The sequence below is a fragment of the Periplaneta americana genome, chromosome 9, assembly GCF_040183065.1.
Source record: "Periplaneta americana isolate PAMFEO1 chromosome 9, P.americana_PAMFEO1_priV1, whole genome shotgun sequence".
Classification (NCBI taxonomy): domain Eukaryota; kingdom Metazoa; phylum Arthropoda; class Insecta; order Blattodea; family Blattidae; genus Periplaneta; species Periplaneta americana.
Window position 1 is genome coordinate 128,878,099 of NC_091125.1, and position 12,346 is coordinate 128,890,444.

At 35.6% G+C, this 12,346-nt stretch overlaps 1 protein-coding gene across 2 annotated transcripts in view; it reads right to left on the bottom strand.

The window, feature by feature from the left end:
• The window catches only part of sky (GTPase-activating protein skywalker), a 157,144-nt gene extending 147,877 nt beyond the window's left edge, over positions 1-9,267 (bottom strand). For both annotated transcript variants that reach the window (XM_069835857.1, XM_069835856.1), the window contains exons 1-2: positions 8,737-9,267; positions 1,138-1,535 (exon numbers count right to left, since the gene is read on the bottom strand). In XM_069835857.1, the coding sequence (XP_069691958.1) occupies positions 1,138-1,459 (322 nt within the window). In that variant the 5' untranslated portion in view covers positions 1,460-1,535; positions 8,737-9,267. The remainder of the gene's footprint in view (positions 1-1,137; positions 1,536-8,736) is intronic.
• Positions 9,268-12,346: the final 3,079 nt, after the last annotated feature.

Consider the following 12,346-nt stretch of genomic DNA (forward strand, 5'->3'; position numbering starts at 1 on the left):
TCTAACTTGGGGGGGGGGCAGTGATTATTTTAGGTCGTTTTTCCCTAAAAGGGAGACTAGAGTTACCAGTAATGTAACATAGCTTGTTTTCAATGTTTTAATGAATTGTATTTCAACTTGGGTAATAACTTAATAATAATAATAATAATAATAATAATAATAATAATAATCATAATCATCATCATCATCTACCTAGCATATGAGTTTGATAAATAAACCATGTTTTGCTGTGATTTCATTAAAGTTAAAATAACTAAAATAACAGTAGGCCTATGACGTGTAGCTCGTGTTTTTAAAGTAAGAAGATGTTGACCTGTAGAAGAAAGCGACTAGTGTTTAAGTTCACCTAAATATGAATGAGAATATGGGATACATCAATTTTTCGTCTTTAAGCCAAATATATTTTTAACAGTTTAAAATTGGACTAAAGTAGCTCAGATGCACTTAAAATCCCCAAAGGAAAAATATTTGCTCTGGAGTACAGAGGAATTAGCACCTCTTTCTGAATTCGTCAATGAATAGAGTACTCAAGCTTACCAGTAGTTTCACATTCTGTAAGTATTCCCCACTTCCTACACATTCTCATGGTTGTAAATATAGCTAGTTAACATTTCCTTTACATTGCAAAATAAAATTTAATTTACATTTTGTTCAATTCACTTTGAGCCTAGGTAAATTTAATTATTCTAAGGCACGACATAATTATCCTATCCATAGAAACAACCTCCCTTTCTGTCTGGAAATACTAGGTATATACATAATGTAAAAATAACAAAATGTGGGTGAAGGGTTAACAAAGAAATGTCTTGAGGTTTAGCTAAAAAAATATATAAAAAGGCAATAAAAAAGAAACATGTCTATCTATATACAACACTTTCATCTAGTTGATCACTCCAACTTTTCATATAACAGCCAATGCTTCCATCCTATCATAATAATACAACTGCACATTTATAGTGCATATCTCGTTGTTATTATTATTATTATTTTTTTTGCATATAGGCATATCCATGCATGATGTAATGTTTGGTGTTTTGCATACACATTCGGGCTCTAATGAATGTAATGATGATACTACTTATTTCTTTATAAATTGGTTAATTGCTTAATTAAAATGTCAAAGAAGATCAAACTCACCAGTCGTGCCGAATATTTGGTTGACCATGTCCCAGTAAAAGCCTTCAAGGATGGACTTGTCATGTGCATGTTGCTGACAGAGAGTTGGCCACAGCTGCGAACGGATGGTGCTGTTTATTGGCCACGCATTGTCTCTGATAATTTGCTTAACTTCACGTTTCCTTCCTGATTGTATGAGGCCATGAATTTCGTTGTATGTCTTAAGAGCAGGCTTTTTGGTGGGACTATCCGTAAGGATAGGAACACTACTTGTGTCGACATGAGGTGGGAAGACCTCGTAGATATCCGATTCCTCTTCCAGAACTGACAGCATATTGGGCATCACTTCCTTGGTGGTAAAACGAGCATTATTTTTGTCGTAACAGTAAGTTACGTCTGATCCTGCAGCATCCTTCTACCTGTAACAGTATAAAACACATACAATGTAAATAAAGTAATGTTAAACAATAGTAATAGAAACGATGAGTCAGTCTTTGAATAGGACAGCCAGTCACCGTAAGAAAATTAATTACGACGATTATAACGCTGATTACTCAGCACAGAAACAAATGAAATACAACTTCAAAATCATGTCATTGTATTCTCTATTTTTATGTCTTTGTGCCTTAAATCAGGGGTTCCCAACCGGTGTGTCGCGCAATCCCATGGAGTACGTCGCGAAATTTTGGAACTGAAAAAGAAATGTTACGCCATCCAGAAAGTCTCTTTACAACGCATTTTTTTTTATTTACAACGAAATATTTGATATGGTACATTTTATTTGAGACAGACTTTACCAATGAAACGTGAACACTTGCAACAATGTTCAGTTTAATTTTTCTGCCTGGCTATAATTCTAATGAAAATGAACATCTGAAACATCTCTACAATGTTAAGCGCTTTTTTGTTTTTCTTTTTTTCGATTGCGTGTTAACATCGACCTATCTACAACACTGGATGTCCGACACAACATAGAAGATGTTTTCAGCGCTTTTTTCTGACGGAACGCGCTGGAACGACGTTCGGGCACATTTGTGTTGCATTTTTCATAATGGAATTGAAATATGTGTGATTAACTATGTTTTAATATAATTTTTCTTTTAATTTCGCTTAGACTTTCAAAGTCTTAGTTAGACGAAAAGGAAGTTAGAAACGATAAACTTCTCGTGCAGTGAACAGTAATCATCTCCCCGTCCGCTATAAAGTATTCTACACAGAGTTCCACCACCTTCTTCTCCAGAAGAAAAGCACTGGTTGTTATTACTGTATTATATTATTATTAATAAAAACAAATAAGTGTGTCGCGATATCATGGGCGTTCAGTAAAGTGTGTCGTCAGTCAAAAAAGGTTGGGAACCACTGCCTTAAATTATGGTCCACGGATCATTATTGATCTTTAGAATGTGGTGTGTGTGAGAAAGTAAAATTATTTAGAAACAATATTTCGTAAAAAGTCTGCGAATAAAATTTGAAGCGGTAATTTTGTTTTCTTCACTCTCAGAAAAAAAAGTGAAGGGAGACAATAACAGCAAATATTTCGCAGCAGTGAATGATCCTCCCAGTCGTTATAGTGGGTTTTCGTGACCGGATTTAGCCAACTATCGTAGCTTCCCAAGTGCATTACGATGCTGTGTGGGCACCGGTCCCATACATTGGCCGAAATTTCATGAGAAAAGTGCTTCCCCCACGAGGACTCGAACCAGCGTGTATTCCGTAACGCGACTCATTGCGTTAGAACACAACGCAAAGGCGCGGGATCCGTAAAATATTACCATGCCAACTAAAACGTCATGACTTCTATTATGACGGCATAACTTGTGCTAAAAATTACTATTATGAAACTATTTTCCGTGCAACAATATTTGATACACCATTGTTGCCATATCAACCCCTTTCTTCGTAGACCATGGAAATCAAACTATCAAACAATTGGGTGTTATTTCTTTATTAATTATTAGTTATTTTATAATGCTGTCGTACAAAAAAATTGCGTATGAAACACGTCTATAATGTTATACAGTTATTGCACTCGTCAAAATGAGGAAACTCGCTCTTCACTAGTTTCCTAAATATTGACTCATGCAACAAAGTATAACATTATAAATTTGTTTCATTATATTATTATGATACTGTATTCATATAGACACACTAGAGGTTTGACAAAATTTTATAAAAGCCAAATGTTTTCAAGTACTGTAGCTCTGGTACCGTGTTTTAATATGCTATCTACAAAAGTTCATACTGTGCTGGTCCATGGATCAAACCCGGCCGAAGGCGCTGGATTTTTAAAGTGCAATAAAATTCTTCCGCAAAGAGGGAAGTAAAGCTGTGTTCCGTGTCGTAGATTTAAGACGTGCGAACAAACTCTGTCCTTGACAGAGAGCTCCAGACAAAATTTGTCTACCATTTCGCGTTCAAGCAAATTTATACGCTGAATAATCTTTACAGTTAAAAGCGTCGTTAAATAATATACACTACCCTCTACTACTAAGAAACTACCTGTGTAGGTCTATACCATCAAAAATAAAGATGTTTATCATAGACCTACGTAAGCATTTCGTTAACAAACATCAGCTCTATGAAACAAATTTACTTTGTTCTTCTAATATTTCTAATTACACAAAGGTCGTTCAAAAATTAGTGTCAACACTGCTACTCGGGTGGGGTGCACATCAATTGAGCGCGACAGGATTAAAAATGCATCAGTTGAGCGCGGGGTCAGTTTTGGGTATACATCAGTTGAGCGCGCTGGTCAGTTTTCCCTAGGCTTAGAGATGACACGTAGCGCGTGAGAAAATTTGTGTGCAGTGAAGTCAGACTTGGTGGAGAAAAATTCAATCCTTGAGGCTTTCTAATGAGTATAAAGATAACAATACAGACAACGGTAAATGATTGCACTGTGTATTCGATCTTTAATTTCTTGCTTCAAATGAAGTCGGAGGTGCATTTGTTAAAGATTTAATTATCAACAAACCTGTTAATTAAAGTATCACAGGCTTTGCTGATTATTTGGTATCAAATTTCATATAACCGGATTCGTTATTTCCCCCTGAAATATGGGCTTCCGATACTGTTACATCAGACAGAGGCGTTCATGTGAGGCGTTCTACAAAGCTTTTCTCTGAAAATATTGCGCATCCTCATATATTTCTTTCTTCAAGTCATTATTAGGACACAAACTAGCACATATATTAAAATGAATGACAACGGGAATATTGTTAGAGCCAGTCCTACATAAGTATAAAAACAGGACACAGTATATGGAAGAATTACTTTGTAAATATAAAGGCGGAAATATTACTAGAATTGGTTTCCTACAGAGATTGGCCTACTGTTATCCTAGATATTGAACAATCCATTGCTGGAACAAATATTTTAAACAATTTATCGGTACGAGCATTTTTACGAGAGCAGCATTTTTAACCATACTTACCTGTCAATGTACAGAGAGTCCTAAATCTCTACAAAATGGGAAGGGACATTGCTGCGGCTTGTGTTAAACTGACCGCCGCGCTAAACTGATGCATCCCAAAACTGACCGCCGCGCTCAACTGATGCATTCAGTTCAGGTAAAATTTTCTCTTGCGCTCAACTGATGAACTCCCCTTGGATGAACAGTATAGAGCAGAACAGGTTTCACGGCTCTTAGCCGGCCGACGCGAGGAGGAGGGGGACTCAAGGCCGCGCGAGCCGTGAAACCTGTTCTGCTCTATAATGTTCACCCAGCAGTATTCAGCTCCCCTAGCTGTGATTAATGTAAGCTTGTAACATGAGATGAATTAGTGCCTGATATGACTGTGTTATTTGTAAGTTATAACTTATAAGGTAATATTTTCACTTATACTCTATATGCATTGACTGCAATAATAATACTTATCTCCAATGGTCTAATGTCAAAAAATATAAACAAGAGCAGGACCCACTCAGAGTTGTGTTTATTATGAAGGTGTATTAATCACTCATTCTGTTCTAAGTGGAATGCTCGTGGATGATGGATATTACAGCCACTTTTTGAAACACCATTTATGACCAGCACTACGCCGGAAGCGCCGAAATCTCTTGAATATCAATCTCATTGTGCTTTTCGATGGTGCTTGTTGTCACGTGGCTGGTTAATTTACTTAACAGGTCAAATTGAGAAATTCTGGAGCATCTTCTGTGTTTTTCGGATATGAGCCTCTGCGACTACGACATTTTCACCAAGATGAAAGAACCACTGAGAGGGGTACGCTTTAGAAATAGACAGACCATTTTAACAGCTGTAGAGCAGTCAATTAGAAGGTTAAAGCGAAGTGACGCTATGGATGGCAGTCATCCCCTTTAGAGGTGTGGCGGCGGATACGTGATATTGTAGGAATTTACTTTTAAGAACTATGAGTATGACAATTGTGAATTAATGAGTTTTTATTCTTAATTAAAGTGTTGCCACTAATTTTCGAATCACCCATGTATAATGAATGTTATGTTATACCGGTACAGTCGGCAGTCGACATGAGTTCAGTTCTGTATTAAAGGAATTTTTATTTTTCTGCATAAAAAAGGAATCACTTTCAGCCAGCTCCGGTATAGTCTGAGACTCATTCAGAGTGCATTGCACAATAGTAAATCCTTACAATAAATCTTAATTTTTAGATCACGACTATCAAGAGAGACTTCTGAGGCTGCTTAGGCAGACTGCCTCACGTTAAATAAATGGATATATTAAGAGAGAATCTATTGTATTTCAAATAAATATTCCTTCATCATTTCCAATAAGTTATATATACAGTGCATATTACCATGAAAAAAATGTATCGTTGCATCATATTATGCAAATCACATTATTTTATGCACCAAAATTCACGAATATTTTGAATTCAATGAAACTTAATGATGGTATTACGTTTTGTATCTGTAATCGTAAGCGGTTGCCGTTTTCCAAGAAAGCCAACAATAATAATACTACGAATGTACCGAACAATCCTCAAGCTAGAAATACTGGTACGGGTATGTTCTTTGAACGCTATAAAAATATATTGAACTCCAGAAGTTAATTAGATAATGAAGCACGTGCTAAATGGATCTACTTCATAAGTACCGGAGCTTTTATTACGTCACATAGGTACGTACGTTTTTAATAATAGTGGGGGAAGAAGATGAGATAAAAAATATTTAGCCAAAATAGAATGTGCATTTAGGCTACAGTAATATATTATAATATACTACCCGGAACACTGAAAGAGTTTAGCTTAGTTTTTTTTTTACCGTGTGCGGAGGAGGGACCCGAAGGCTTAAGGCTGGTTAACAATAAACCGGGAACGGAAACAACAACGAGAACGAGAACGGAAATATTGTTGAAATAAATGTATTTAAATGTGAGCGTTCACAATTGACTATTGTGAATACTCATATTTAAATACATTTATTCTAACAATATTTCCGTTCTCGTTCTCGTTGTAGTTTCCGTTCCCGGTTTATTGTGAACCAGCCTTTACTCTGCAGCCAGAATAATCTTTGATGAGCGATCATAAGAGTACAAGTCAAAAAACCTTATTTTACAGGAGAGCAAAAAAAACTGTTTAACATCGTACATGATTTTGAAGATTTATTTTATACTGTTATGTGCATCAGAGAATGCGGCGTTCTACAGCAGGTTTTGACTTGTACTCTTTTTACCAGACATAGATATCGAGCTGATGATGACAAAACTGTACATATCTCAATTTCGCCAAAAATTGACTTGTACTCTTATGATCGCCCATCAAAGTATTGTGCTTACCACTCCTATTGTGTGAAAGATTGGGTAGCTGAGTTTAGCTTAGCTAGTAATTTTACTGATTTGCAAAGTCTGTCCGTCGAAATTTTGAAGACACAAGAAAAGATATCCATTAGGCTAAATTGGAACAAGCCACGGAAATCTTTAGACAATCAACAGGGTGTAATAAAATTGAGATCGTTTCTAAATGTTATGTACGTTAGCTAAGGCCGTCACAGTTCAGTAAAATACTAGTAGTCTTACCGGTTTTACCAGCATCATCATTTTGGGATCAGGAATCTGTTGCTAAAATTTTTATCTAAATGGACAAACGTCCCTAGTTTCTTGATTTTTTAAAAATTAACATCTTTGTAAATACATAGGCCCTACATAAAATCTAGAATTTTCGTCAAAAGAATCAAGCTTGTTATACATAGGGCCTAATGCAGTTGTGAAATTGTAGCTTGTTGTGAATATTATGCCTACTTGTAACAAAGATAAAGAACAAAAGAGATAACTTCTTCAGTATTCATGTTAAATATGTTAATGGTGTCACACAAATGTGACAAAGGAGCTCAAGATGATTTGGTTCTTATGTACATTCTTACTACAAGGTGACATAGCCTCATAAGAATATTCAGTTTCGTGGGGTCACTAATTTTCTGATTAGCCTACATCACGTTTTACTGGTCTATTTTAAAATCCAAACTACAATGGTCCGATGTAGAAGCCAGTATTTCAACAATACAATATTTAGGAAATTCCGACATTGACAGCAGCCCTACAGCTCTGATGGATTTCCTACATCTAAAGTAAACTCACTGTACAACAATAAGTCTATGTATACCAAAATGAAATACGGTAATCAAAATGTTGAACTGCAAGATAAGTGGGTGAAAATATTCAAAATTATTTAGGCGGGCTATTAAATGTAGGAAACCTCGCAATATCGACTCTACCAAAATTTGTAGAATTTTATTTTTGGATTACCGGATCAAATGCATGGGTAGAAATAAGTCTAACTTACTTTCCTCAAGTAGCTACCGGTATTCGAACAATTACTAGCCATAACTTAAATTCTTCTTGCGCCGAAATGTATAAAAATAATGAGACCAAATAAAATTATAGGTAAAAAGTCAGTGCGTAATTCTCAAATTGGACTTGAATTTATATTTGCCTTAAGCTATGCTTAGGTCTACATTAATTAAACATTGTATAATAAACAGTAAACCCTAAGTAAGTTTAAGATGTTTTTACCGGCAATGTTCAGCACTATTCTGACCTAGAACGTACAGTATATTACTTTGTGCCCCCCTTTGTGTGGATCAATTTCAAAACACGGATACCTGCCTTTCCTTCCTATTCCAAAATTCCAACCTTGTGCACACAAAATAAATCATTGGCACTGAAAAGTGCCTTTTCGTAAGCATGATGATGCGCATTCGACAAAGACAGACAAATATGCTGTTTTTTAGTATTTCAAAATAATTGTTGCCAGTGAGGTATCCGTATACTGAAATTTTCCTCCTTTTTTTTTACGGTGTAGTTTGTTAGGTAGGCCTACTTCATTGAGGTACCAGTATCTATTGTTTCAGTAATCTATTGTTGGCATATTTTGTTTAATTTAGGCATTGTTACTATTTCAGGGTTGTAATATTTCACCCAAAAATAATACATAGTTCATAAAAACAAGACTGTTTCGAGTTTGTTTGGGGTTTGTATTAAATAACAGAACAATAAAACCTTCGCGTATCCTTATATGATTTGATCTCATCTTGCTAGGTGAATTCCACGATCATTGTTCACTGCATCTTAAAAAATGTACATTTGCCCCTGAAACTTGTATGCAAATAAAAAAATGCATTTATAACATAAATGAATCATACCTGACATGTTGATACTTGCAGAGCGACGATTTTATCCACTACATAAGTATCGCGTAACTTCACAATAAAAATAATAATACTGAACACAATTCCACTTCAACCCACTCCAATACATTTTTCGCTGCATTTAAAAGAATATCTTAATTTAAATGTCATTAAAATTTCACAGGAGTGGAGCACATTGTTCTAGGTCCTAAACATATCCAAGCCAATCAATTTTATTTGGAAAACTTCAGTCCCTACTGCCACTTCACGGTGATATGTTTCTCACTTTAGCAATACTACGTATACGCAAAGATAATGCACCCACAAACACTTCTCACTCTATTGACAACACACTAAATCACTACAATCACACCAAATTTCCATGTTACGATCAAAGTCAACAAGTAATTATTGAAAATCACGAGCTGTTTGATGACTGGCTGCATTTGTTTACAACGTCTAAGCCTCTACGATCATTCAACCCATTCAGTAATTCATAAATACGAACGGAAGTTATCAGTGGTGGAAGCAGTGGCAGTCATGGCCATCATGGCCACCTACGTGAAAATGTTCCGAAGTGTACTTCGTGTTTTACAGATGGCAGCACTAATCCGATCAATATTTGAAACGCTGTGAAGAAGAGTGTCATAAGTGGGTACTTATCTTTTACACAGGGAAATCCAATGACGTGTAGCAAATTTGAGCAATGTATGGTTATCATAATTATTAATTAATTATATAACTACAAATTAATTAAAGTGAAAGCACTGTTATATGAGCAATCATTCATCTTTCGCAAACAAAGTAGAGTTCAGTGAATTCAATTGAAGTGATGGTATTAGTCTATATTTTGGTTTTATAATCAGAGAAATTACTTTAACAAATTTATGTAGCGTTTATTCTTTCTTCGAATAAAACAACAATGAACAATAAGCCTAAGGATATATAAAGTAACTTATATCTCTATCATCTTCCAAAGAGAATAAATCAATGGCGAAATCATTCATTCCCCGCTTCTTAAAAATAGTTACCTGTGTACTGGACTCTTAGTTAGGTGGTCAGCATTGCACAAAGGTAGTCTTTACGTGACAAGGGATAGCGAAAGTAGGGAAACTTTGGTAAAATAGCGCCACTCAAAGTTAACTCGTGTCCACTATTCTGTTCCCCCACTCCCAAACAATGTTCTCATTACTTCAATAACTGAGCCGTTGAGAGCAGAAGTGGTGTAAGTCAAATATGGCCAATGAGGGTTAAAGTAAACATTCTGTAAAATACACCGCAAAGTAGCAATTAATATTCAGTTTATTTAAACTATTAGTAGTCAGTGGATAGCACGAAGGACATATTAATTGCTATTTTGCGCTGTATTTTACAGAATTTTTACTTTAAACCTCATTACCCAATTTTGACTTACACCACTTCTGTCCGAACAGCTCAACTGTTACCGGTAAGCTTATAACGTTCCATAGTAATTATTCACATATCCTCACGTTGTAATATGATAAATCTCTTTTAAAGATTAGCTTAAACTTTTTTTTTTTGCATCTAGGCGATAAACATATACAAAAGTAGTCTAATCAAGCTAGTTAATACTGACTTTTAACAGCAGGGACATATTTTGTCCTACGATGAAAGAGTAATGGGACGGTACATTAAAATTATATATATATTGTCTTGGCTAGTAATAATCAACTTTCAAAACATTGTAATGGTGTGGAGTACAAACAAGAAGAGTTACACTGCCGTATCAAAAATTTCTCTCCGCGCAGTAATATTTTGGAGATCCTTCACTAAGTAAAAGGTAAAAACAAAAGGTAAAAACATACAAGGAGCATCTTCCTTATGTCATGCAGACTATCATCAGTTTTAGAATATAGGAAAAAGTGACATTTAGCCATTCTTCTAATAAGTAGGCCTACGCAACCCAGTTCTGGTGTGGGACTATCGTGACGTCACTGAAGATTGTCCATATTTAGTTCTGTCCACGTCAATGCTCTTCGATATTCAGAGTGTTGGCGCCATCATTGCAAGAGTGTACCGTACAGGATTCGAATGTATTATGTTGTATTTTAATTCTGTTGTAGCTTAGTAATTACAGTATGTGTCACTTTTGACGTGTCCCATATCATGTATGTGATCAGTTGGATGCAAGAAATGAATATGAATATGGATATTACTGAATTTGTATTGGTCGCATACTTATCTATTGATCTTCCTCATTGTGTTTCTACTATAGCAGTCGCATTCAATCGGAGCTCAGGGACAGAATAATCAAATAGTGTTGTAATTTACCGTTAGAGCATATTATTTCACTGTAGTGTTCTGAACTGAGCCTGGAAATAAAATGAATGGCTCTGTAACTTAAATAAACTATGAAGACATACCTGGTTAATTTAGCATTTTCCCAATCTCATCCCATATGTTCTTTCTCCATATTGCATTGCTTTAATTCTAATTTCATAAATTATAAAGCTCTTCATATGATTATGTCTCGTGACCAGAATATTGTACGAAATGGAAATATAAAAATTAGAGATTTATCCTTCGAAGAGGTGGAAAAATTCAAATATCTTGGAGCAACTGTAACAAACATAAATGACACTCAGGAGGAAATTAAACTCAGAATAAATATGGGAAATGCCTGTTATTATTCGGTTAAGAAGCTTTTGTCATCTAGTCTGCTGTCAAAAAATCTGAAAGTTAGAATTTATAAAACGGTTATATTACCGGTTGTTCTTTATGGTTGTGAAACTTGGACTCTCACTTTGAGAGAGGAACACAGATTAAGGATGTTTGAGAATAAGGTTCTTAGGAAAATATTTTGACCTAAGAGGGATGAAGTTACAGGAGAATAGACACAACGCAGAACTGCACACATTGTATTGTTCACTTGAAATAATTAGGAACATTAAATTCAGACGTTTGAGAAAGGCAGGGGCATGTAGTACGTATGAGCGAATCCAGAAATGCATATAGAGTGTTAGTTGGGAGGCCGGAGGGAAAAAGACCTTTGGGGAGTCCGAGACGTAGATGGGAGGATAATATTGAAATGGATTTGAGTGAGGTGGAATATGATGATAGAGACTGGATTAATCTTGCACAGGATAGGGACCGCTGGCGGGCTTATGTGAGGGCGGCAATGAACCTTCGGGTTCTTTAAAAGCCATAAGTATGTGCGTAGGCCTAAGTATAAAGCTCTTCATACTGTTGAACTTAATAAAATAACCTTCGCGTTATCCATTTCATTACACCTTCATTATTGCCGCGATTGGAGGCCTTGCAATCGATATAATTTGTCATGATATTCTATATTTCGATTTTGGACTGTACGGAAATCCGTTTAGAATTCTCTGGCAAGAATTCCGGACGGAATCCTGTCATGCGGACAGAGGTGATGCTCCATTTAAAATAATGCAAATAATAAAAATCCGAACGCGCCGTACGAAGCCGTTCCGGTAAGTGATCGCCTACGTTAATAGAATTGTTCCAACAACAATAATTTCAAAAACAATTTTAATATTATCATGTGTCCTTGACTATCATAAATTCTTGTGCTGTAAAACCAGTAACTGAGGGGAATATCTTTGGAATTACTTACAGGATCTCAGAAGGTATTAGCATAGGC